General features: G+C 40.6%; 3 protein-coding genes across 7 annotated transcripts; all 3 read left to right on the top strand.

Annotated features, from left to right (window-relative positions):
• Positions 1-614: 614 nt before the first annotated feature.
• rpp14 (ribonuclease P/MRP 14 subunit) lies at positions 615-2,906 on the top strand. Of its 2 annotated transcripts, none has more exons than XM_070902213.1 (6): positions 615-674; positions 1,391-1,567; positions 1,762-1,846; positions 2,232-2,308; positions 2,397-2,475; positions 2,771-2,906. In XM_070902213.1, exons 2-6 carry the CDS (start codon positions 1,476-1,478, stop codon positions 2,825-2,827), a joined length of 390 nt encoding a protein of 129 aa, XP_070758314.1. In that variant the 5' UTR covers positions 615-674; positions 1,391-1,475; the 3' UTR covers positions 2,828-2,906. The 2 variants fall into 2 exon arrangements, with proteins under 2 accessions (XP_070758314.1, XP_070758315.1); XM_070902214.1 differs by lacking the exon at positions 615-674 and adding an exon at positions 1,044-1,252.
• Positions 2,855-3,662, top strand: LOC139282478 (hydroxyacyl-thioester dehydratase type 2, mitochondrial-like). Its single transcript, XM_070902212.1, has one exon. The coding sequence runs from the start codon at positions 2,855-2,857 to the stop codon at positions 3,338-3,340; it is 486 nt and encodes a 161-aa protein (XP_070758313.1). The 3' UTR covers positions 3,341-3,662.
• Positions 3,663-4,180: 518 nt separating this feature from the next.
• pxk (PX domain containing serine/threonine kinase) lies at positions 4,181-23,889 on the top strand. 4 transcript variants are annotated; one of them, XM_070901838.1, is made up of 20 exons: positions 4,181-4,352; positions 7,554-7,604; positions 7,830-7,877; positions 9,020-9,206; positions 9,806-9,883; positions 10,788-10,861; positions 11,623-11,697; positions 12,312-12,416; positions 12,785-12,886; positions 12,990-13,151; positions 13,598-13,715; positions 13,859-13,937; positions 14,446-14,494; positions 14,633-14,710; positions 15,353-15,439; positions 15,845-15,908; positions 16,311-16,313; positions 16,734-16,798; positions 22,077-22,092; positions 22,389-23,889. In XM_070901838.1, the coding sequence occupies exons 1-20, from the start codon at positions 4,251-4,253 to the stop codon at positions 22,598-22,600; spliced, it is 1,755 nt and encodes a 584-aa protein (XP_070757939.1). In that variant the 5' UTR covers positions 4,181-4,250; the 3' UTR covers positions 22,601-23,889. The 4 variants fall into 4 exon arrangements, with proteins under 4 accessions (XP_070757939.1, XP_070757938.1, XP_070757937.1 ...); XM_070901837.1 differs by lacking the exon at positions 22,077-22,092 and having other exon boundaries at positions 16,734-16,793; positions 22,386-23,889; XM_070901836.1 differs by lacking the exons at positions 16,311-16,313; positions 22,077-22,092 and having other exon boundaries at positions 16,734-16,793; positions 22,386-23,889.
• The last annotated feature ends 942 nt before the right edge of the window (positions 23,890-24,831 follow it).

Here is a 24,831-nt window from a genome sequence, read left to right as displayed (position 1 = left end):
CACTTTGAGTGTGGAAGTTTATTCTTGAACTTTGAGAACAGTATCTAATGGAATGATATAAGCTCAAAGATATGCTCCAAAAAAAAGCAGCAAGTGGATCTTTAAGCTTTGATAACTTTGGAACAACAAATTTAAGCTTTTTTCCTTCTGAAATATGTTGAAATCAAACATTGGCAAACCCAGAATTTACCACTGCTCTGAAGACACATTCTGCAATGGCTTTGAAGAGATTTGAAAACTCATTTCTGCCAGGAAAAGAAAAAAATATATGTTAGGTGTGATAAAAGTAAAATAAACTCACAGTATGTCAAATTTATGAGATAATAAGTCAATATTACCTCATAATTATCACTATGTATTATATTATTTTGACTTGTGTGTATTCTTATTATCATGACACTCAAATGTGGAAGTATCTTCAAAAAGAAAAAATGCCACGTTTTAGTTTGACTACTGTCTACTGTATTTTACAAACAAACTGGGTCTACCTCCGTTTGTTATTCCTGGATGTTCGGTGTTGTGACAGAGTGATCCATCGTACTATTTTACACCTCTTTGACATAGCTGACTGTGACTGCGCATGCGCTGATCTGAGGCTGCACACTGGTTCAAAGTTTACACTGACGCTGACGCGGTTCAAAACACGCCGTCATCTCCGCACGTTGATGTGGTTGGTGAGTAAAATGTTGGACGTATATATATTTTTGTCGATATTTTAACAATAACAAACGGCCGTTCATTGACTGGTAGCCGTATTTAGAGGCTCTACGCTACGAGCTAGCGTAGCTTAAATGAGCTAGTTCGCCTAACTTAACAAGCTACAGTTTGACCTCCTGTTAGCTAGTTTTAGCTTCAGCTTGTGCAGCCATGTCTGCCATAGTCTGGAAATTAAATGGGTAATATTTTATATATTTAACCGCTGACTGTAACAAGTGATCACATTTAGCCTGTGGTTAGCTGGCTACTTTGCTAGCTATGTTCATTATTTGTTTGTGTGTAACAATCCAGTGTTCGGCTATTAGTTCAATATTTCTTCCAATAATTTGTTTTAATCCCTTTGTTGTAAATGTAAGTCAGACAGAGGTGCTTCAATTCATCTCATTTGGTCCTGTGACCTTCACATCTAAAAACACTGTGGAGACATACACACTCAAGATTTTGTCGGACAACAAACAACTTGTCCTGGGCGACAGGAAGTACTGAGAAGAATCAAGGGCTGCAACTAAAGATTACTGTCATCGTCTATTCTTTGGTGAATAATCGATATTATCTATTAAATGTCAGAAAATTCTGAAAAAGGTTCAGCACAATCTCCCACAAAGTGATGTCTTAAAATGTAACCGATAGTGGAAACACTGAATTTTGTAAAGACATATTTCATCTTTTTCAGTGGTTTGTTTTTTTTAGTCTGAAGCCGGCTGATCGACCTGCTGCTCGTCACCTGTTGGAGTTTGAGTCACTGCTGCTTTAATAGAATGAGACGCGTCGACAAGAAGGACGAACCTGCAGTTTACCAACGGGTCGTGTTGAAGAACGCCTCGCCGTACCACTACATGAAAGTCTGCCTGTAAGTTACTGTGACATGTTAAAACACTGTCAGTTCAGCAGAAGGAATTTATTGTTTTGTTCTTTTGTAATTGTCTCTCCATAATATCTTATAAAACGTTTTCATATTTATATTGTGGTTCTTATGTCTAAAAAACTATAATAATGAAATGTCGTTGTGTGTGTGTGTGTGTGTGTGTGTGTGTGTGTGTTTAGTGTGCTTCAGGATGAGTCTACCAGACTGAGCGCAGTTGAACTGAAGCAGTTCATCATCACAGGTCTGAAGAGTCTGTATGGAGAGGTGAGATCATTAACACCACCGGGGTCGATCAAGAGAAAATTAATCTAACTATTTTAATAATTGATTAATGGTGAAATGGTGAAATATTTTTACAATTCAAAAATACCAGGCATTCATTTGGTCCAGCAAAACAAGACTTTAGGAAATTTTAATGGACATTTTCACTATTTTCTAACATTTTATAGACAAAACAATTAATCAGTTAAAAAAATTATCAGCAGATTATTCAATGATGAAAATAAGTTTTTGAGTCAAAATGAGTTTTTTGATTGAAGAGGTAAATTTTTGTCTGTAAGCAGGATGTCTCCAAAACTACTTCATCGATACATACATATACAAACATAGAAGTAAAGTTGTTCACACATTTATATATGTATGTGCCCAGGTGGGAGCAGCGTTGACCTTTGACCTGTTGAAGTATGACGAAGACACCTTGACTGCTCTTCTGCGTGTTTACAGCAGGTGAGCTCAGCAGCACAGGATGGGAGGACATTTTCACTCCTCCTCGACTACGTGTTTTTTAAAAATATATATGGGTGTGTTTTTTCAGGGGCTTGGTGAAGCTGTGGAGCTCCCTGACTCTGCTGGGCTCCTACCACAACCAGGCCTGTGCCTTCAGAGTGCTGCAGGTCAGCAGACTTCACTTCATTCAGTCAGACAGTTAAACTCAGACTGCAGCCTGTTCCCCCATCTCCAACAAAAAACAATTGCCAGCATCACATATACTGGTCAGACATATTTGTGTGAGTTCATACATGTGTATATAAATATGGGTTGGGATACAGACAAGGCCATGAAGTGTATGTATCTTAGTGTATACTTCATGTATGGTGTTTATGTGTTTATCTATGTTTCTGTGTTGAATATGTACAACCTGTGAAAACAAATTACAGACTATCTTTCTTTCTCTTGTCTCAACTTCAGGTGTCTCCGTTCCTGCTTGCGCTGACAGGAAACAGTCGAGAGCTGCAGCTGGACTGAGTGAGGAGGAGCATTGTTGTCTTCAGGATGAGTTTCGTGTGGAGCAATATCTTTAAGAAACCCCGGGTGTACCTCTCTTCCATCACAGCATCTCCTCCCTCCTGCCGGCTGCTCCATGTTGGTCAGCGAGCCTCCCTCACAAAAGCATTCTCCTCCCGCGACGTGGAGCTGTTCGCCGAGCTGACGGGCGACAACAACCCCCTCCACCTGGACCCGGCCTACGCCAGCACCACCTCCTTCGAGACGCCCATCGTCCACGGTGTCCTTATCAACGGCCTGATCTCGGCCGTGCTTGGCACCAGGATGCCCGGCCGTGGCTGCGTCTTCCTGTACCAGGAGATCCGCTTCCCGGCGCCACTATACATCGGTGAGGAGGTGCTGGCTGAAGCCGAGGTCCGCAAGATCAAGATGTCGTTCGCCTTCATCGCCGTGACGTGCTCCGTCAAGGACAAGGTGGTGATGGAGGGGGAGGTGATGGTGATGATGCCCGAGGAGCAGCAGCAAAGGGAGTGAGAGGAGGAGGGGATGAGAACCCTGATGTGACAGTTGCAGTTATTAAAAATGGCCGCTGTAACACACCGTGCTGTGAGATCATTTGGTTGCTGCAGTTTTTCTACACAATGGAATTTGCTCTATGTTGCCGTTATTTTTATTGTTTATAGATCCTGTACTTGAACTCTGGCAACTAGAAGTGTGTCTGGACAGAGTGGTTACCAATGAGACATGTCAGTCACTTGATGATTTATTGTTTAGCGAGTTTAATTAGTCAAATCTGCTCTGTATTTTGTTTAATATGTGAAATCTTGTGTGTGGAATAAAAAAACTAAACGGTGAATTTTATCTTTGAATTTATCAAATCCATTCACGTCTTGTCACGGTCTAAGTTCAACAGTGTTTTTCAGTCTAATTCACTGTCTTACCTCTACTTTTGTCATGTTTCCCCGTCACTTTGTTTAGTACGTTATTTAAAAAACTTCAACTTACTTGATGTTTTCAAAGCTCAGCTCAACTCCATCTGCTGAGGAAGGCCAAGGAATGTGGTTGAAAGCTTCTGAAACAAGAACTAAACAGAGTCTTGTGTTACAAAACTGGTTTATTTTATTTTTTATCCTTTTTTAATGTTAGTTTGTTCAGTTCTTCTGACACAACTTTGATAAACAGTTCCTCCTCCAGACCACCAGGTGGCAGTGACGCACCCTCACGTGGTCTTGCAACATCCAATTATGATGACAAATCAGCCTGATGACGTCTGATCAGCAGCGTTTCCTGGTTACGGTAAAGCTAAGCTAACAGCTAGTTCGCTCCGCTCGGGTTGTTTGTGTTCCTCCTGCGCTCAGCGGGGTTCCGCCTCAGTGTCTTCCCCGCAGCTTGAATCAGTGACAGACAGACGCTCACATCAGCCGTTCACCGTTAATCCTCCGGGATGTCTTTCCTGGAGAAGCCGTCCCCCGGCAGGCTGCTGCTGGACGACACCGTGCCCCTGACGGCGGTGATCGAAGCCAGCCAGAACCTGCAGTCCCACACGGTGAGTGTTTACTGGACACAAACGTCATTTAAGCGTTAACAATCTGTATGCTTGACTGTAAAACGTTCATCTGTGGTTCACTGCAGACAGACAGATGCCTCGCTGCCGGTGCGTTTTAAAATAAGCTTTTTTTTAAGGGGGCGTCTAAATCGATCGCTGCGTCACTAATTCCATTATCGGACACAAATGTAGCTTCATTTATTTTCCTGTCCTGTAAATTGTTACGTTAACCACACACCACCTCTGACTACCAAAAAGCAAAAGCATAACTATCGTCCCCGTGAGTCAGTTGACAGTTTCTCTTTAACGTGATGCAACGCATTAAAAGTGGCACCTCCATGGCGGGTTCAACTGACCCTGGCTCTGAAGCGCTGTCACTGATTAAGCAATTTCCTGAAGCTCTCCTGCCCTCACCAAACTGCTGATATAAAGGGCTTTGGAGTGGAGCATTGATACTGGCTGACTATACCCGTAAAGCCCCTGGGATAGTTGATCTATTGCGCCACTAGAGCGAATTCCATTTGAAAGTTGTGCGTCTTCCTTTTAACACAGAAAACGCTATTAAAAACAACACGTATGGTCTATGGTAACATACGTCCCCTCCACCAAATACCAGTAATAAAATACTATTATTCGCCCCCATCGACTGCTTTCTGCTAACATTAAGACCATGAGCCGGTTAGAAATGCTGAGATTTCATTGAAACAAGGGCTGCTGTCTGTACGTGATTTTAAAAGTCCTGTTTCAAATAATGTGCGTCTGCTGAAATCCACAGAAACAATAAATGGCAGGATTTTCTTTCGGCGTTTGGTAACATTAGAACTCAAAGGTGTTGGGGCGAGCCTGTGTTTTTTTTTTTAATACTAAAATGTGCACTTTGAACTCGCGTGTTTTGTAAGAAACGGCGTTTAAACGATGTGACTGTCAACGGACCAGCTCGTGTAGGGAAAAATACAGCAGGACAGCCGTGTCCGATAATAGGCGCATTCATGGTTGGTTTGTTGTTGACAGTCCGGCTGGGATCAGCTGAGCCAGCCAGTTAGCTTAGCATGCTAATGTCAGGCATCCGACCATTGCTGGTGTTGTTGTTGTTGTTGTTGTTGTTATTGTAAAACAGAACCATAACCTCATAATAGACAAATACAGATGGATATAATGATTATATATAATGATTATATATACACACACACACTACACCCATTACGTTTCTTTATATTGGTTCTTCAGAGTTACTTCAATTAGTCCGCTCTGAAAATAATCCAAAACAGCAACTGTCCTGTAATTCAGAACAATATGATTGCAGATTTGCTTGAAGCTGAATCTGTCAGATGACTTTCCAGAATTTCTCAACATGTCAGCAGCTCCAAAATGAATGCAATACTCTGAATGCAAGTCTCTCCATGTTTCTCTCCATTTACAATTACATGAATTAAACATAATGCAATGTTGAGACAGGCAGCGGCATAATTATTGTTTATGTGGAACTTACATGTTTTATTCAAAGTCACACTGACATTTTCTAATAACACAAATGACAAAAAATCCAGAATGGGATACTTTTTATTTACGATTCGTCTTTTCTCTCTCAGTTCTTCAACTCAGGGTATCTGCTGATACCGGTGCACTTATTTTCCCAAACTTTAAATCTGTGTAGCTCACTGGTGGAACTCATTGGGATCATTTATATGTTAAGTAACTTGAGGCCGGGGATTACTGTGGCAGTAGTCTGGAGCTGACTGAATGAATGTAGCAGCATCACTGGATTATATGACACTGACCAAGAAAACTGTAATCATTGTTGATCACTAGATTTACTTAATAAGGTCAGTACTGGTGCACATACCGTATTAAGTATAAGTACTGCTGCATTTAGTATTTCTGTTTTAATGGCTTCCACAAGACCAGTGCAGGTTAAAGGTCCGGCTTGACAGACTCATGGAGAGCCATGAGAACAGTCATAAGGCAACACAAATTTGTTCAGCACCGTTCAACAACAAGACAATTCAAAGTACTTTACATAAGACATAAAGGCATTAAAACAAGATATAAAAGAAACTCAAGACAATATAAAAAGACATAACACAGTGAACTGTGAAGACACTTTTAGATGTCAAAGATTACAGCAGAATAATTGGCAAGAAGACATCAGAAGAGGGTGGATATTATGTATAAGAGAGAAACAATACATGCACTGCTGCACTGGAAACACTTTGTGGAAGCTATAGTTTGTTGTTTAAAATCACTTTTTCAGAAACACTGGTGAAGGAAATCCTCAATGTGAGATTGTATTGAGTTTCGGCAGCTAGACAAGGAGTGATGTCAGGACTTTGGCTGTTTACATGCCGAGTCCTAGCTGTTTGTGAAGCTGCTCAGAACACATGAATGAATGCAGGATTACAGCAGTCTGTCAGCAGGAATTAGACTGTGAGAGGATCAGATTAAAGGAAAAGTCCATGTTTGCAACATGGTTCTTGTTTTCTTTGCTTTGTCCATCTTGTCGGTTATTAAAACATTCTCCTCAGCAGCTTCATTGCAGAGATCCGTGAACGTGGTGACATGATCAGACAGATCCTCTGCTGAACGATCACTTATTCGGAAATGAAACAGAAAGTCAACACACCTGAAATGTGAACCCTTTTGATTTCGGTTCAACGTGGCCGTTCCTCTGGTGCCACCCTCAAAACAAGCTTTGCCTCACTCTAGTGGCAAGGATCGAACAATGGCAACGTGAAATTCTCATGAAATGATTTTAACTTGTTAAATTAAACTTTAACTTGTAATATTATGACTTAATCTTCTAAAATCACAACTCTCGCTAATGGTATCATCAAATCATAAACATACTCTTGCAGTCTTATTACTTTTTCTCACCATGTATTTTTTTCTCATAAAAGCATATAATTTATGTTTATGATTGTAAATGATTTTTTTTTATCCTAAAATGTACTCTCACTATTTTCTGACCTTTTTTCCTTCAAAGTTACCTTTTTCTTAAAATGCTCACAGCTGGCTGACTGGCTCAGACAACAAACAGTGACGGCTGTTTAAACCTTAAAGGATCACTCCACCTTTTTTTCACTTCAATCCATATTTAACAGATTTTTTCCTTTTACATTTGTTATTACTAAACATTGAATTTATTTTAAAAAAAAAAGTATCAAATAAAGTGTTTTAACGGCTCTGTTCTCTCTTGTCTGTCAGGAGTACATCATCCGAGTCCAGAGAGGCGTGTCTTCAGAGAATAGCTGGCAGGTAAAATGCACCAATCACAATCTCAGGTGTCAGGTAGGCGACTAATTAGAATTCACCTTGGAGAGAACATGACAACTCTGCAAGGCCAATCAATCAGTTTGTTTGGCAGAAATACTGTCCGGGCCAGATCATTAGACCAATAAGGACGTGTTAGGAGATGAATTGACCATTCACAGTTGTTTGGTCAGTAACTGATAGGTGTGTCTCTGTGTGTGTGTGTTGCAGGTGATTCGGCGTTACAGTGACTTTGATGTTCTCAACAGCAGCCTGATGGTGAGTTTCACATCTTACATAAGTTGGTTCATACGTACTTTTTTCCTGAACATGATAGAGAAAACTCACTGAGAAACTTGTGGTGATCTGCTGGAAGATGGGCAGCAGTAAAGTATAAGTTAAATGTAGATAATTGGCTACAACATAAAAAAAACAACAACAGCCTGGTAACTTATAAATGTAAGTTTATAAGTCTTGCGGTCACACACACCAGCTTCGTCTTAGCCAATCTCCTTCCTGTTTGAAACCTCAGTGGCGGTTCGTTGTGACTTTGCTGTTGTGTCATCGATTTCCCAGAAGCCTCGGCTGGTGCTGTGAGAGGGCAGTTGGTTGATCGTACTGGTTAGATGTTAGTTCTGGAGTGAATGTTCAATCTCAAAGCACTGCATCGCCCACAATCTCTCACCTAGCATCTGTTCGAAAAGCTGCTGTGTGCTCACTCTGATGAGATTTAGCTCATATTGTGATTTAATATTTAGCCATGCTAGCGACGAGCTCTAGGGATGGTAATGTTGGCCGGCCGATCCACCGCTTTTGTCCAGACTGAAATATCTCAACAGCTGTTTGATGGATTGCCATGAAAGTTTGTACACACATTAATTGTGGCCAGAGGATAAATCCTACTGCCTGGTTTTTCTCTGACTCCATGACATCAGCCCCAGCTGTACTTTGTGTTTTTAGCATGCTAACATGCTGAACTAAGATGGTGAACATGCTAAATATTATATCTGCTACCATCAGCATGTTAGCATCGTCAGCGTGAGCCTGTTAGCCTGTTGACATTAGCAGTTAGCAAAGTAGATTGTCCTGGTTGTGACTTATCTTATGCTCAGGTCACAGCATTCCTGGATAACAGGAAGTTAGCAGTTTTTCTGCTGAGTTTTCATCTGCTCATTTCCTTTTGGGGTCTCTCACTGACCCTGACCTCCCGTCAGCCCCTGATCTTCAGTCAACATGCAGCAGAGCTGTCGGAAACCTGCTGGCTGTCTTTTCAGTTTCAAGTTCGTCTTTCAATGTAAATACATCATTGAAACATACAGAAAAGGACAAGAGCGGATAAAGGAAACAACGTTTAATGGTGATAAGAAAACAAAGTGAACATAAAAGTATGAACAGTTCTCTCTCCCTCGTTCTCTCTTCAGGTGTGTGGCATCAGTCTCCCTCTTCCTCCCAAGAAGCTAATCGGCAACATGGACAGGGAGTTCATAGCGGAGAGGCAGAGAGGACTGCAGACCTATCTGGACTCAATTACCCAGCATCCCATGCTTTCCAGCTCCCTGACTGTGAAGAAGTTCCTGGACCCCAACAACTACTCTTCCAACTACACAGGTGTGTTCCCTCATCTTTACTTTCAGTTTGTGGAAAGTAACATCAAGTACTCTACAAAGTACAGTTGGTACTTTGATGTAATATTTTGTTGTGCCAGCTACATTTACCTGGATATATGTATTGTTACTATTTGCTTTGCAGATTTACAAAAGATATGATCAGTTAAAATAAAACTACTAACTAATGCACTGTCACAGATTCAAGCACCAGCAGTATTTAAAGGGACCTCGTTGGAAATACTGTCCCTTGGATTCAATAGGTTTTGTGGACCCATGAATAAATAATGAATAGAAAACAAAGATTTCACTTTAAAACAAAACCGGATTACAGAAACATCAGCGTCAAAGCTGGATGATCTCATGTGAACCAATAAACAGTGCTTATGATATCAGTTTGTTGAGCTTGCTGTAGTAATCATGTCAAATTGATAATCATTCCCTATTTAAAATATTGCATGGTGGGGTAAGGGTAGATGGACAGCAGCGCTCTGTAGTGTTTGTTATCTTTTCTCCAAAAATAAAGTACATTATTTTCTTGCTTTTGAAGTTCATTAATGTGTGCTGTCTGTCTGTCTGTCTGTCTGTCTGTCTGTGTCTCAGAGATCGCCCTGCAGCAGGTCTCCATGTTCTTCAGGTCGGACCTGAAGTGGGAGGTCCTGGAGCCTCTCAGAGACATGGGTAAGACTCAGGGTGGATTTGAACCAAACTGACTGAAAATTGCTAACTTTTGTAACTATATGCAGTGCTAATGCTAACCGCTAGCTCTAATGTGAACCTACTGATGCTAACTTTGGCTTCATTGTATTCATATATTCATTATTAGGGCTGCAACTAGAGTCATTTGAATAACTGATGACTGCTTCACATGGCAGCTGAAATTGAGTATTGATTTATAATCAAATGATTAGAAGGCATGTAAACACAGTGATTGATCACCACTGTTTTCAACTCTCTATTTAAGATGAGCTTGGAGACGATGTGTTGTTATGAAACCTGCACCTACTCTGTCAAACTGTCATCCAGCTGCTGTCGTCATTTATCATCATTGAGCCAACACAATGATCCAATTTGGTTTGTTCATTTTTAAAAAAATAGAACAATAAAGCAAATAAAAGCTGAAAACCTGACAGACAAGCTAACAGACTTTTGCCGAACTGCTGCAATTGCTTTGAAATTATGAGATAATACTAAATGCTATACTTACTATACTATACTATACTATACTATAGTATAGTAAGGATTATACTAATACTAGTTACTGTTTATCATTTAGCTACAATGCTAAGTTTACTAACATTAGCTTACATTAGCTACCATAAGCTACTGGTCATACCAGACCAATTTAAGCTGTAGCAGCAAATTCCTTTGTGTGATTGTAGTCAGTTTTGCAATGGTGTGTTTTATTGCTCATGAATTTAACTATTTGTTTGTAAGAGGAAGAAGGTGTTTCCTCTTCTTCTCTCAAAAGGTACATAGAGTTGTTTTAAGGCAAAAGAATGCAATACATTCAAATAAATGTCACATACTCTAATTCTCTTATTGGCAGAGTTACAAATGAAGTGACATGCTGTTTGTTTTTCAGGCTGGAGGATTAGGAAGAAATATTTTTTAATCAAAAACAAAGAGCAGCCCAAGGAGAGGTATCTGCTGAGCTGGGTGAGTTCAATAGATCAATCAATACATATACACTTAGTTCTTCTTGACTTCAGACAAGAATATCAAGAAAATCTGTACAAAATACAACTTTCAGTGATCAAATAAGTCAAGAAAAATATCTATGTGGAGTGCAACTCTCACCACGTGTATTAAATGACAGAAATTTAAGACAACTGAGCATCAGCTGCGACACATTTCACCTCCTGTAACAGCTGGAAGGAGTTTTATGAAGCAGAGAACGACACACTCAATACATTCTTAAATAAATCTCATAATTCCTGCTTGAAAGAAGCTTTCCTCTTGTACTTCTCTCTGTCAGTGTTCAGTGGTTTCCAGGAACATATCCCATACTGGGAGATTTCCCACAGTCCAGAACAGATTGAATTTAGGTTAATTTAAATTCAATCAAATGTAACTGATGTCAAAGTATTGTCCAGTCAGAAGCAGCAAATGTGGATGGAGAAATAAAGTCTGGACAGACTTTGATTGGTACTGCACTCACATTTAACTGTGTTCAGCTGACTGAAGGGACTTTTTGTTTTTTTCTTATTTTCATTGCTGAGGATGTTTGTTGAACTGGAAACAGACTTAAAGGAATTCCTGTAGAGCCTTGAAATGCACTTAATGATTTATTGACAGATGTATTTATATACATGACTTAAATTACATTTGTGCAGCTCAAGGTTTTCTGACGGAAATCTGAAGAGATAATTCTAATGATGAAAAATAACCAATAACTGATGTGTGTTTGTGTGTTGTAGGTGGACCTGGGTCCTGATAAGTTCCTGTCAGACAAAGATCTGCAGTCAGCCATGAAGCTGCTAACCAGCCTCTCTGTACGTACACACTGTGTGTGTGTGTGTGTGTGTGTGTGTGTGTGTGTGTGTACACAGCCAAGTCGGCCACAGAGATGTATAATATCTGTGAAAACAGCATGTAAAAAACACAAGAAGGAGCCGAAACAGAAACAGACATCTAGACAGCTGAAGCCAAAGTAAGCTGTCAACTGAAAGCTGAAAGCTGAAAGCAAGGTGGTGAGACGTTGCTGAATGCAGCTAAACGTAGTTATAGATAAAACTAAACTCACTGATTTTTCAGTAATGTAGTGCAATTAAAAAATATTTTGATGAAGCGATATCTTGGTCATTCAGATAGTTACAGTATATATAGTTAGTTATCCCCCATTACTAAATGATGCAAATAAAAAGCCAACTAAACTCCTGCTGAAGCTAACTTGCATAGCTGCCATCTCAGCTTTTGACTCTAGTGGAATGGATATTATTTGGTGTGTTATGATGCCACGCCTTTTAAATCACACTATATTGATTTCAGTATAAATATTAAGAGAAGACAGACAGAATTAAATGTATCTCTGTTTTGCTAGGTTTCTAATTATTCATGGACTGTAAATAATCAAACTCCTCCTCCTCCTCCTCCTCTTCCTCTCCAGACTCCATATCTCTGTCCGCTGTTGTTCTCCAGCACCAGTGAGTCTTCAGCTCTGCTCATCCGGCCGTTCAGTGAGAGAGGCTCTCTGAGAGACCACATCTGTAAGGTACAGTGTGTGTTTGTTTGTGCGGAGTAAAGGCATCAGTATGATCCTCCAGAGTCCACACAAAACAGATTCAACCTTTAATCTGTAAGTGTTCTCTCTTCCCTGTAGTAGTATCTCTCCACTCAGAGATATCTGAGAGATTTGAGATTTTCCAGGTTTTGAGATATCTGTATCTTAGATTTCTGCCTTCAAGTGAATACAATGGTGGTGAATGGAATTTAACTTGCTTCTCACAGCATTGAAATATTACATCTCTCCAGAAAAAAGTGTCTCTGTAACTAAAAATAAACCACAAAACACAGTGGAGACGGTGTTCATTGGAACTACTTCTTTGGTAGCACTGTTGACTCTCTCCTCCTTCTCTCCAGGTGAAGCCCAGAGAAAGTTACCTGAAGAAGTACTGTAACCCGAAGAAGAGTCAGGGCCTCGAACTGCAGCACATCAAATTGTACGGCCGTCAGATCCTGGAGGTATATATGCACACACACAGAAAATACACATGCAAAGAAATAAACTACACACACCTCAAAGTGTTACTTGTTACTAGAGCTGTGTGTGCGCGTGTGTGTTCAGGGCTTGAAGCTGCTCCATGATGGCGGTGTATTTTTCGGGCACCTGCATGCGTCCAACGTAATTGTGGATGACGGCGTGTGTCGACTGATGGACGTGGAGAACGGCATGCTGGGAGTTCCGTCAGCGCTGCGGCCCGCCTTCACCCAGCTCAGGAAGATCAACGTATGTAAACACAGAGTGAAATTAGATAATATGAGGTGATTTCTGTTTCAACATAAATCATTTCTATCAAAGTGTGCTATCTGTCTTACTTATGTTTTCCTTGTTTTTGTGTAATTTTAATTGATTTATATTTGTATCTGTTATCTTAAACTAGATTACATGAAAGTGTTTTGAATTAGCACATAGTATAAGCTTTGATTGGCCGGAGTAATGATAATAAAATGAGAGAAAAAAAGTAGAAAGTAAAGGTGAAGTTGCTGTGAACATGTGTGGCCAAGTGGTCCGTAAATGTGCCACCATACTTCAATTGAAAGTTTATGATACATTTTGTTTATCTCTGTATTCTGTGTGTGTGTGTGTGTGTGTGTGTGTGTGTGTGTGTGTGTGTGTGTGTGTGTGTGTGTGTGTGTGTGTGTGTGTGTGTGTGTGTGTGTGTGTGTCTGCAGTCCACAGACAGCATTGATGTCTTCTGCTTTGGACATTTACTGTACGAGATGACGTACGGCCGACCGCCAGACACCGTCCCCGTTGATCAATACCCCGCTGTCCCCTACACCACTGTGGGTCAGTATATTTATACACACAAACAGATTAATGTGTACACCTCATTTGTCTTCTTTGTATCAAGTTTACTGAAATGTACTAAAGTGTCTGTATTATTCCCAGTATGACCTGTTGATTTATTGTGTGTCTGTGTGTGTGTTCAGTGTCAGTGCTGCAGTCCATTCTGTCCTCAGAAGCCTGTAAGAGCGGGATGCCAACAGTGTCGGAGCTCATGCAGACACCGTGAGTTCACATAATTACAGATTATTTATCAGAAGGAACACTGATGGGGAGCAGTGATACACATACAGTCTGTGTACAGTCAGTGACACAGTATTTGTTATGTTGTCTGTGTACTCCAGCAGCTTGATTCAAGACCACATGCTCTTGACAAAGTCGGCTAAATCTGAAAATGCACCTTTTTCTCTTCATTGTGGCCTTTCATCCACACAAAAGCTGAAATCATACGTTCCTTATTTGCATAAATGTTGTCATCTGCCCATGTTCACTGTATCACTTGATCTTAGTAAACAAGTGACTGTACAGATAATTTACCAACACTAGGTGGTTTATTGTTACTTCAGTTACTCTTTAAAGCTGAAATTCAACAAAGAAATGTCAGTATCATGCATCCATGCGAGAAAAGAGCGTTGTCTGGTTTATGTATGAGTCTGGACTTTGAAATAGGATGTGCAGGAACCAAAATGTCGTCTTTTTTTGTTGCTGATGAGTCACAGTTTGTGTTTTGCAGGCTGTTCAGTGACGTCCATCTCCAACACTCTGAAAAACTCCAGATCAAGGTGAGAGGCTCAGTTTGATATGACTTCTGAGAGTTTGGCCGTGCATGTACAGGGTTTGCTTCAGAATATTTACACTGATTAAAAACAACAAAGATGAAGAAAAATAGCAAATATATGAATCTCCATCCACTCCTCCAGGTTCCCAGCAGGCTAAAAGAGGCACTGAAGACGGCAAAGGAGAGTCTGGAGAAGAGGCTGCAGGAGGAGCAGAGAGTGGTGCGTCACTACTCTCATTTTACATCTTTGAGTCATTTTTTATACCGCTGAGCAGCTCCAGTGGAGACATTTGGAGGGTCATGTCCCTTACATCATCATTTTCCCCAAGTCTAAAATTTAATCGATGACCTTCTGAATAAGGTGGACATAATGCTTGCTGCAGAAAGGAAGCTGGCTCTTGTAAGGAAAAAAAGGCTGTGGAAAAACCTTACAACACAGTTTCCCACAACCTTACACACCTTGCCCAAAATAGGATTTTCTAGTGTTTCTAGAAACACCCAAACCCAAATTCCAGGCCAAGACTGGATTACCACCTTGCCAAAGATGGCAACCCTGGGGTCCCAGATTCTGAGGGGTCCCAAAAAAAAACAGATTAAATGAGGGTGCAGTTTTGTTTGGGAATGTTCACCACTTATTTCAATATTAGCTGAAATGGAAATGACCGGCTTGTTTAGGAAAAAGACGCACATTCAGTGCAGGTGTGTCCGAGCTGATCTTTCATTGGGGACGTTGCATCTTGTGAATGCATCTTGATTCTTGAGTGATGCCAGCGCTTTTCAGTGCAGGTTTTATGAAAAGGTTGCATAATGCAGCTGTGTATTTGTATGGAGGATAATGTTGTCTATTAATGTTTGATTGAAGCTCCACCAGCACAGGAGGCTGACCAGAGCTCAGTCTCACCACGGCTCAGAGGAGGAGAAGAAGAGGAGGAAGATTCTGGCGAGGAAGGTGGGCAACAGAGTCTCCCACGCACAACAATGCAAAGAAACCTTGTGACATCTGAACATTGACATGAACAAATGTCTTAGTTGCTTGATGGTTTCACTGTAAAACAGATTATTTTAAAAGAATTCAACAACTGCAGCTCAAAATACATTTTAACAGGACCTCTGTTGTTAGAATGACAAGGCATTCAAATCTGACTACTCTGTACAGTAGTATCCTGTTTATCTTAACATTAGGACAGAATCACAGGAACATGTTTAAACTGTTAAGAAAAACGGAGGTTAGTGTATAAAGGGGGGCAGACTAAAAGAAGTAGTACATTTTGTGCAAACAAAGTGATGCATGTTAGCTATAGTAAAGTAACGTTACTGTGAAGTCTAAAACAATGTTGTGTTTCTGTCTTTGCAGAAGTCCAGACAGTCGGCTTATGAAAATGAAGAAGACGTCTCTGTCAGAAACAACAATAACTCTGGTAGGTCACTGCTGTTACTGCCCTCAACAAATACTTAACCTTGCCAGTTAGTTAGCTAGCTAGCACGTCTTACGCTAACCCTGAGTACTATAGCTAAAGCTAATTAATTGGCTAGTTAGCCTGGTAGGTATTGTTTTTGGTTAGCTGAGTAGTTAGTGTTGTTTTATTTATATATTTATTTGGATTGTCTGACAGCATTTGCACAATAGCAAAACAGGTCTAACAATAATCCCAAGAAGTTAGCTAATTTGCTAACTAACCAGGAAGGTAGTGTGTTATTCACTGAAATTGTTTGTTTTTAGTTAGTTTCTGAGCATGTTAGGTAGATTGACACTTGGTTAGTTAGCCTTGTAGAGAGCTAGGTACAGTCTTTGTTGGTTGGCTTGTTACTAAGTTAGTTAGCCGGTGTTTACCATCTGCACAGTGTGTTCAAACCTAATCGTGGAGTACACTGTGGATAGCTCTCCACTGTCCGTCTATCCATCTCTCACATTTAAAGCTTTGTCAGTAGATTAAAGGGACCCTGCGGAGTTTTTCTGTGAACAAAGTTTCTGTTTACATCCAGTGTGACACATTGTGTGTATGCCAGAGGCCTAATAAATGTGGTGAATGCATTTCCTTTCTCATAAAACATACCTTGTTTATATCCATGTTCGCTAGCATGCTAGTTTGCTAGTCTTCTTCTTCACTGCCTTTCTTGGTGTATTGCTACATTTCTTGGCAAGTTACCGCCACCAACTGTAGATCAGTGGACCAGCGTGAAGCTATCAGCAGTGTGTATGGCACGATGGTGATTAATTTATCTATTTTTCTGTCTGTCTTCAGGTTCTGGAGCCAGTTCCCCTCCCACATGCCCCTCCTCCCCCACCCCCCCATCCACCACAGGTATGGCTGTCTGTCTGTCCCATCTGTCTATCTTTCTATCCTCCCTCCCATCTGTCTGTCTCTCTGTTTGTGAAAGTACTGGACAGACAGTGTAGCACCCCCTTGTGGTGAGGCTGTGGTTTGTCTCTCAGGACGCTGCTCAGATCAATAACAGCATCTTTAACATTAACCCTGAATTTCTGCCCTCAGTTTTCATCTGAAATTTGCATGTGAGATTATGAAGACTAATCATTTGACTTGGCCTGTCTGTCTCTGTCTGGCTGTCTCTTCACCTCTTCTCTCATCATGTGATTACCTGGTTTTCAGACAGGTATCTGTCTCTGCTATATTAATGTGTGAGTCACTTTGTTGTGTCTCTAGCTAGCTGGACGCAGGATGGGAAACACTGATGTTTGATTTAAGTCTGGCGATATTCCGAATTTTTCTTTTTGACAACAAATCCCGTGATAAGAAATATCAGTCCGCCTCTCTTTACTTTGACTTCCCTGCTATCTGTGGCTCTCACTATTAAGCCCTTTGTTTTCCACTGAAGATGTAAATCTTTAAAAACAGCTGACAACTACTATGCATAGTTTAATTTAAAAAAAACTTGGTAATTTCTTAAAACAGCAGGTCACCATAGTTTTTAGCAAACATTACTCGAACAGGAGGAAATAGTGCATTTTTGTGGGACTATTTTCCACAGCGAATTAAAACACATTTGGAGTATTTCCAGCTGCAGGATGATGTATGTGCTGCTCACTGGTGTGTTGATAGTTGTTGTGGAGTACAGTGGAGCTCTATGGCACAGATAAATAAGGTCAATCAGGCTCAGGATACACTGGATACAATTCTTTATTTATCGACAACAAGAAAAATACAGAATATCACCAGACTTAACCTTTTCAGTTTTTACATCAGTTTCCTACCCTGGTATTAGTGTCTCCTCTCGTCTCCTTATTTCCTCTCCTCTCTCCTCCTCCTCTCTTGTCCTCTCCTCTCTTGTCCTCTCCTCTCTGTCCTGGTGATACTGTGTAAATGCTGATTGGTCCACTGAACAGATAACTGTCATCTCCCTCTCTCTCTTCTTCCTGTGCCGTCTCCACCATAGAGCATGCTCCATTCTGACCGTGTCGTTGGGTAAAGTAAAAGATTTATAATGTCAATGATGATGAAGGCCTCTGGTGGTTTTTAAAGCTGTTGTACACCCTGGCGTCCCAGCAAGCTCCTGGTCCCAGAGATCTGCATCATGCTGATGCATTACAAAATAGTCTTAAAACGAGCGCAAGCCTATACGGATCCCGTGCAGACACCAGCACAGGTGAAAATGAGAAAAAGTAATATGCTGAAACCTGGAACCCAGAGTTCTTTAGGTCTGGAGAAGTGTCATTTTGAGTTGAGCTGATTTATAGAAGCAGAAAAGTGTAGAAACTTGTATAAGTAAGTTTGCTGTGAAATTTAGGAGTTTTAAAAAAAAAAATCTGATGAGAATCTATCAGCCGATAGAAATGTCTTATTTACATAAACTGTGTAAATTGTGTATCGTGTCTGTGTTACAAGATACCTACTGAGGCGGATATTTTACAGTGTAAAAATACACTCGTCAGTGCATTCTGGTGGACAAACTATGTAATGATGACACTGTTCTACTTACTCATTCAACCATCTCAACCTTAAAGTGCCTATTTAGAAGATGATGCCCAACATTGCGTCTTAGGCTAAACGGCTTGAAGATGGTTAATCAGATCAGAAATCTGTCAGTGGGAAGAGATCGGAAGTTAAGAAGCTTCTCCTTTCTGTCAACGAGTCGCTGCTTGCCTGGAACAGGGTGTGCGCACATCTTTATGAAAACCTCACAATCTGCAATGACGTCCAAACCTCACGGACAGTCCGGCTCGTCTCTGATTCAGACCCCCTGTTCTCATTGGAGATTGTGATTTGTCGGTTGTGTCCGTCTGCTTGGTCAGTCAGTTGTAGCATGTCTGTCTGTTTCTGTCTCTGTTTTGTTTGTTTCGTCTGCTTTTGTTTGGGGCGGGGTGTCACACTGAAGACGTGTCAGATCTTCGAACGTTTGTTTTTGATCAGAAACGTATTGAACTGATAACAACTCTTATCCCATGCTATTAGCTGTGGAATATCAATTGCACAATTGTACCCATAGGTTTTCCTCCCAGTCTTAGAGCTTTATTTATTTATTAATATTTTTAATATTTTAATAGTATTTCAATTAATATTTTAGGAAGCCTCAGAGTAGGAAATCAGTCGTAATTGGCTAAAACTTCTGACACATTTTTGGTCCTACATTCAGGACTAGGAGTAAAAGCATTTCATCAACTATCTTAACCAAGGAAGGTTTATCTGCTGATACACTCGGAGAGCTCCAGATGTGTCCCAAGGGAGGAGTCGCCAGCAGATGGCGTTCAGGCAGATCTTTCTTTGGGAGGAGCGATGTTCACTGATGACAATGACCTCATTAAAATAAAGTGTTTCGACAAAAACGGAAAACATTTTGTGACTGACAGTGTGCGAGGTGCAAAAAAAAAAAGTACATGCAGAATCATCCGCAGGAAAAGATCCTCACAGAACCTCACTTTTCATAGTATGAAATGCAGCTTTGAAACAGATGATTTGATTGTGTCACAAGCAACAATTTCAGCAGAAATAAATCAGACTTTGATCGCTCCTACAGTGCGTCAGATAATATACAGAATGAATTATTTCCACATCATTCAGTGTGAAAGCATGGAAAAACAAGCTGCAGTCAATTATTTTTTATTTTGTCTTTTATTTTGGAAGTAATACTACAGAAATACCACATTCCCCCACCTGAGATTTCATGTTCTCCAACAGAATATATGCAAATGTGACATTATTATAGACACTGTGAAACAATGTGAGTGGATAGGACTGACAAGGATGTCTCTCACAGCGCAGTCAAATTTTCTTTTGAATTGTTCATACACTTGTTTCGTTTAGGTATGTGACTGGGTTGCATGTGTATTTTTGCAGCCTACTATGCAAATGGCTTATTGGTAAAGCTCTGCATTTATTTTGGCATTATAGTTTTGCATATATAACTTGCCTATATTATTTGCCTATACACAAAAAGCCTACACATGAAGAGTGTTGCTAATGCTGCATTTTTGAACTTCTGTCAATATGACAAAGTGCAAGTGTCAAAACTACAGTACGTCCTCATCAGCATGTATACCAGAATGTGATCATATGGGCACAGATTTCACGTTAAATTGTGAACAAGATCTGACGCATCTGATCACAGAAGTCTCACTGAAAGAGGACGTGACTGAAGAGTCATGTTAATATTACATGAGGAAATACTAAAGGTCACTGTGGCTGCTAAACGTAATGAAAGTCAGTTTGTTCCACAGCCGTCCTGGAGATGATCCGTCACCACTGCAGGCGTTAGTGGTCCTATAATTATTACATCGTGAAAAATCTATATTTTTTTTATGATTTCACTGTTGTTCATTTTCTATTGTGCTCACCGCAGCCAAAAAGCAGGTTTTACCACAGAAAATAACATCTTCAAACGTACTGATTGTCTCCTGCAGTGACGAGCGTCTCCAGGTTTGGTTACCATCTGTCAGACTGACGGATGTTCTTTCATTACGTGGCAGATAATTCACTGTGTGGTCAGACAAAAGGTGGAGGCGCGTTATAGCTCTCCAGTGGTTTGCTTCTTTGCCTGAAATCACTGGGTTTCATTCAGTTTGGGATGCAGAATGGCACCACGGAAAGAGATGTACCAGGTTCAGGTTCAGTTCACCATCAGTTCACTCTGTTGATCAAAGCGATTATGACAAAACAAGAACACATGACTGGACTTTGTCTGGAAAACACCAGGGCAATAGCTCATTCAGTTCAGGACAATAGAGCTGTAAAGCGACTTTTAGAGAAAAAACAACTACACGTCCCAGAGGGCATTGCTCTAAGAATCATCCAGTCAGAGAGCTTCAGATTCTGTTGCCGTGCAGCCGATGGTAGATAGAGGTTGAGCCTTGTGGATCTGTTTTGGATTTTGGATCAACTTGATCTGGATATTGTAGAACTCTTTGATTTAATTCCGTCTCCATAGCAACAGCTACTGAGGCTCATGGGTACTGTAGTTTTTAGAGCTATTACACATACCGTAAAACAGATGAAACATTTCTAACTGGTGACATATATCACAACGCTTTAATATAACATATTTACTTTAGGAACCATTGAGCCTTTCAACCCCATGTTCTTAAATAAGGCTTCGTATCAAACCTCAGTACTGTTTTGGTACTGACTGTCTCAAAACTTAAGTACTTAAGTACCTACATGGAAAGTTTGGTTGAAACTGATGGTGGATTGAGTTCAGCCTGGACACGGATCTGCAGGTGCTGGTTTCACAAAGATGAACTCTTTCCAAAAACAGGGTCCCTGTGACGATTTTCAATTTTTGATAAAACTAGTGGTATCACTTTGTATTAAGTCAGCCTCTATAAAGAGTTCAGAGGTTGTAACTAATAGCTTTAGTTATAGTCATTAAATAATGTCGTTAAATAATGCGTTATGAATCAGTTAAAAGCCATTAACTACAACAAAGGCTTTCAAATGGGAGAGACGTGAGGCAAAGATACGGTTTGAGGTGAATTTGAGTTAAAAATCATAACTTAACCCACATGATACACATTTTCACACACCCCGAAGATATCATTATCTCAGAGGTCCGTAGGAACGTACATAAAGCCGCTTAGAAATCATGGAAAAAAGACACTCCTCATCACGTTTTTAGGTTTTCCAGTGATCCAGTGATCGTACATCCATTAACACATTGCAAAAAGACACCGCTAATAGCTATTTCAGCACACTTTGCCAATTAACCAAAATGTAAACAAATATAGGCTAACGTTGCAGGTTGCTAGGCTGCCAAAAGTCCCTTTGGTTAACCTCCTGCAGTATCTACAGCTACAGAGCATATGGACCAAAATCCATTTATTAACAACTAATTAACATTTATAACTGCAGATGACTTCATAACTTTTGCTCAATATAGAAAGAGAAACCTTTTATTAATGACTTAATTAATAGGTTAGGTATTTCTGGCCAACCTGGTTTATTCATGTCTTATAACTTACCCATGAAGTGTTAGTAAATTATCTATTAATACCATTAATTGATTAAGCCATTATTTAAAATGCTTTATAAAGGGTGCCTTATTAGAAAGTAGTACAAAACTAGTTTCTACCAATGGTAATAGTCTCTATTAAAACTATTGACAGTGACAGCTGAAGTATCGTGATACAGCTGAGAGAGACTGACCCTCCTCCGTGTTTAATCTTCAGCCAATGAGGTGCTGTGATGTGTCTTTATGGAAGCAAATGGGCAAAAATTAGACACTTTTTCCCGCCCTCTGCACGTGTTTGAACTCAAGTAGCATGAGATTTTTATGTGACCGCTTCTTAACTCATTAGACTTGTAGAGTGAAACTACAACTAGCGTGAATCAGTAGACCAGTTCAACGTATCTTTGTGCAACCAGCTCCTGGGGAAACTGAATGTCGCCTGAAACCGATGGTGTTGTTTTCTCACACTACTTCCTTTCGTTCTTCTCTGTTTTATCCAGGAGCCCAGACTGCTCCTCCCCCTCCTCCTCCTCCTCCTCCACCACCTCTTCCCCCACCTGTGCTGGTCTCCTCCTCCTGTCCTCCTCCTCCTCCATTGTCCTCCTCTGACGGAGCGGGAGGAGGTCGCACCGCCTTGCTGAGCTCCATCCAGGCCTTCAGTAAGGGCAAACTGAAGAAGGCCGAGACCACCGACCGCAGCAAACCCATCATCTGACCCGGCCCACCACCACAACCTGTCCTCCACCAGGAAATCGTCACTATGGCGACATGACCAACCCGCTGGTTCTGCACTGTGGTCTGGACTGGTTCACGTTGTCTCTCCCTGAGATGTGAAAACAAATCACTAACAAAGAAAATCCAAGTACCATTTTAGTTTTTATTGCTATTTCTGCTTTTAAATTTTTAAAATCTTTTGCTGTGGTCCGAGAGAGGAGAGGAACGAGCGGAGGAAAATGGCTGCCTCAGTCTGCCCTTCAAAAACCCTGGACAATCCAAGGCACCTGAAGGTGTGTCTTCTCTGACTGCTTGGTCACCAGGAGGCAGCCACCAGGCTCCAGATAAAAAAAAGTTGGTAAACTCAGTCAGAGTGTGGTGAGCTTTCCTGGTTGACCGACCAACTGGCTTCTTTTCTGCTCTTCAGGCTTGTGAAAGTGGCGGTTGAACGTTTGGAATCTGAATTTTTGGAGCCACTGTACTTCATCCCGCTGGATGATGAATTAAATTTCCTGCTCTGACACCATCATGGCGCTGTACTGGTCCTGATCCCGGAGCAGCAGAGAAAGCTTTCCCTCTTACCTTTGACATGTAGCCTGCAGGCTCAACTGAGACTGTTTCACTGCAGGACGTCAGTGACGATGAACGACAATAGAGCTACGCTGCAAACAGTCACCATCAAGTCATTTCTGTCTGTGATTACGTCCCGAAAACTTAATTTTCTTAAAACAAATTAAAAAGTCTTCCAGTGTAGAATATTTTAATAGAAATCAACTTGAAACTCCGTTTCAGAATATTCTAGAAATGTGTCTGATCTTGAAACAACAAAAATAAGGCAGGTCGCTGCATTAGAAGCAAGAAAAATGGAACTTGATCTTAGAAAATATTTACATAAAGTTGATTTACATTGGAAACAAGTTGAACATTCTTACTGAACTTGCTGATTTATTTTCACTATGACTCAAATTACAGACAGAATGACTTGATTAGAGGGATGTTTGTTGCAACGTGTCTGTCTGCAACTACACAAACCTTAACCATAGTCAAGGTAGGATCACACCTGCCGTTCAGTTTCATTTGGTCTGAACCAGAAAGGAGAGATTCATTTGATCAATTTTGTGCGATTGATTAATCAGTTTGAGATTCTGGCAGTGAGAGGAGGTGAGAGGGCTGTTCTGTTCAGCTTTGTAAGCATGAGGTGTCCTGATTGGTCAGTTGTAGATTCATTATTAATAAATTAACGGCTGTTTCAGACCAAACATGCAAGAGGGAATAATTTGCACAAGATGGAGCGCAAAATGAAGAGCAGCACATAATCCTACAAAGCAGCTAACCGCGATGCTACAAAGTGTGTGTGTGTTTCCATCTCGTTTTTTTGCACATAAAAAATGGAAATGCCAAAAATGAAAATATATATATATATATATAAAGACTTATTTGCTATATATATATGTGTGTGTATATATATATATATGTATATTTAGCAAAAAAGTCTTTACGCTTGGTTGAGGTGGAAAAGTTGGTGTATAGATAAAACAAAATACAACGGAAACAGACTTGGCAAATAAATTACGTACATGATGCACGTGACTTAAATGTCACTCAAGCTTCCACTGAAGAGATGAAAACATCAGATCTGTGTGGAGCAATGAGGAGACGTTTTTAATCCAACGCCACCAGCGCCACCTACTGTTTATCTCGATGCTCCCAACTCCTAATGATCACATATCCATAATGGATGGAAACGCACATTCATCTGCATTTTCTTTTGCTGATTTTCTGGAAAATTTGCGCTACATTTGGATGGAAACAATCACAATATAAATGTTCTTACCTGGTATCCTCATCCTTTTGTACTTAAGTCCCAGTAGGACTGCAGAGTAAGATTACAAAACTGCTGGAATTCAGAGATGCACAAAGTTAACTTTTCCAGCGTTCTTCTCCAGAGTGAAATTATCGCCATCACACTGTAACGTCTGCCTCGCGTCAATAAGAGGATACCATTGGACGTGAGTTGCACAAGTTCAATTTAGTTGGCTGCTAAATGTGGCAGAGTGTATGGCGTGCCAATACAGCTAGCGCAGCTTCTCTCTCCATTGGAAATAATTGCCTTGCTCTTCGTGATGTCAAACTTGCACTTTTGGTGTGAAAGCCTGTAAGAAATACTGGTCAGGCGTCCGTACTGTCCCAGATCAGAGCAACATGGATCCACAGCGACGAGCCGCTCAGCTC

Source organism: Enoplosus armatus, chromosome 3 (assembly GCF_043641665.1).
Source record: "Enoplosus armatus isolate fEnoArm2 chromosome 3, fEnoArm2.hap1, whole genome shotgun sequence".
NCBI classification, from domain to species: domain Eukaryota; kingdom Metazoa; phylum Chordata; class Actinopteri; order Centrarchiformes; family Enoplosidae; genus Enoplosus; species Enoplosus armatus.
The sequence above is the reverse complement of the archived record's forward strand: the minus strand, read 5'-3'. Positions and strand labels throughout refer to the sequence as shown.

Coding starts and splice junctions, on each gene's coding strand:
- rpp14 (XM_070902213.1), top strand. CDS start 1,476: ATGAGACGCGTCGACAAGAAGGACGAACCTGCAGTTTACCAACGGGTC. Junction 1,847..2,231: donor TGAAGAGTCTGTATGGAGAG/GTGAGATCATTA, acceptor GTATGTGCCCAG/GTGGGAGCAGCGTTGACCTT. Junction 2,309..2,396: donor CTTCTGCGTGTTTACAGCAG/GTGAGCTCAGCA, acceptor GTGTTTTTTCAG/GGGCTTGGTGAAGCTGTGGA.
- LOC139282478 (XM_070902212.1), top strand. CDS start 2,855: ATGAGTTTCGTGTGGAGCAATATCTTTAAGAAACCCCGGGTGTACCTC.
- pxk (XM_070901838.1), top strand. CDS start 4,251: ATGTCTTTCCTGGAGAAGCCGTCCCCCGGCAGGCTGCTGCTGGACGAC. Junction 13,716..13,858: donor TGTCCCCTACACCACTGTGG/GTCAGTATATTT, acceptor GTGTGTGTTCAG/TGTCAGTGCTGCAGTCCATT. Junction 13,938..14,445: donor TCGGAGCTCATGCAGACACC/GTGAGTTCACAT, acceptor TGTGTTTTGCAG/GCTGTTCAGTGACGTCCATC.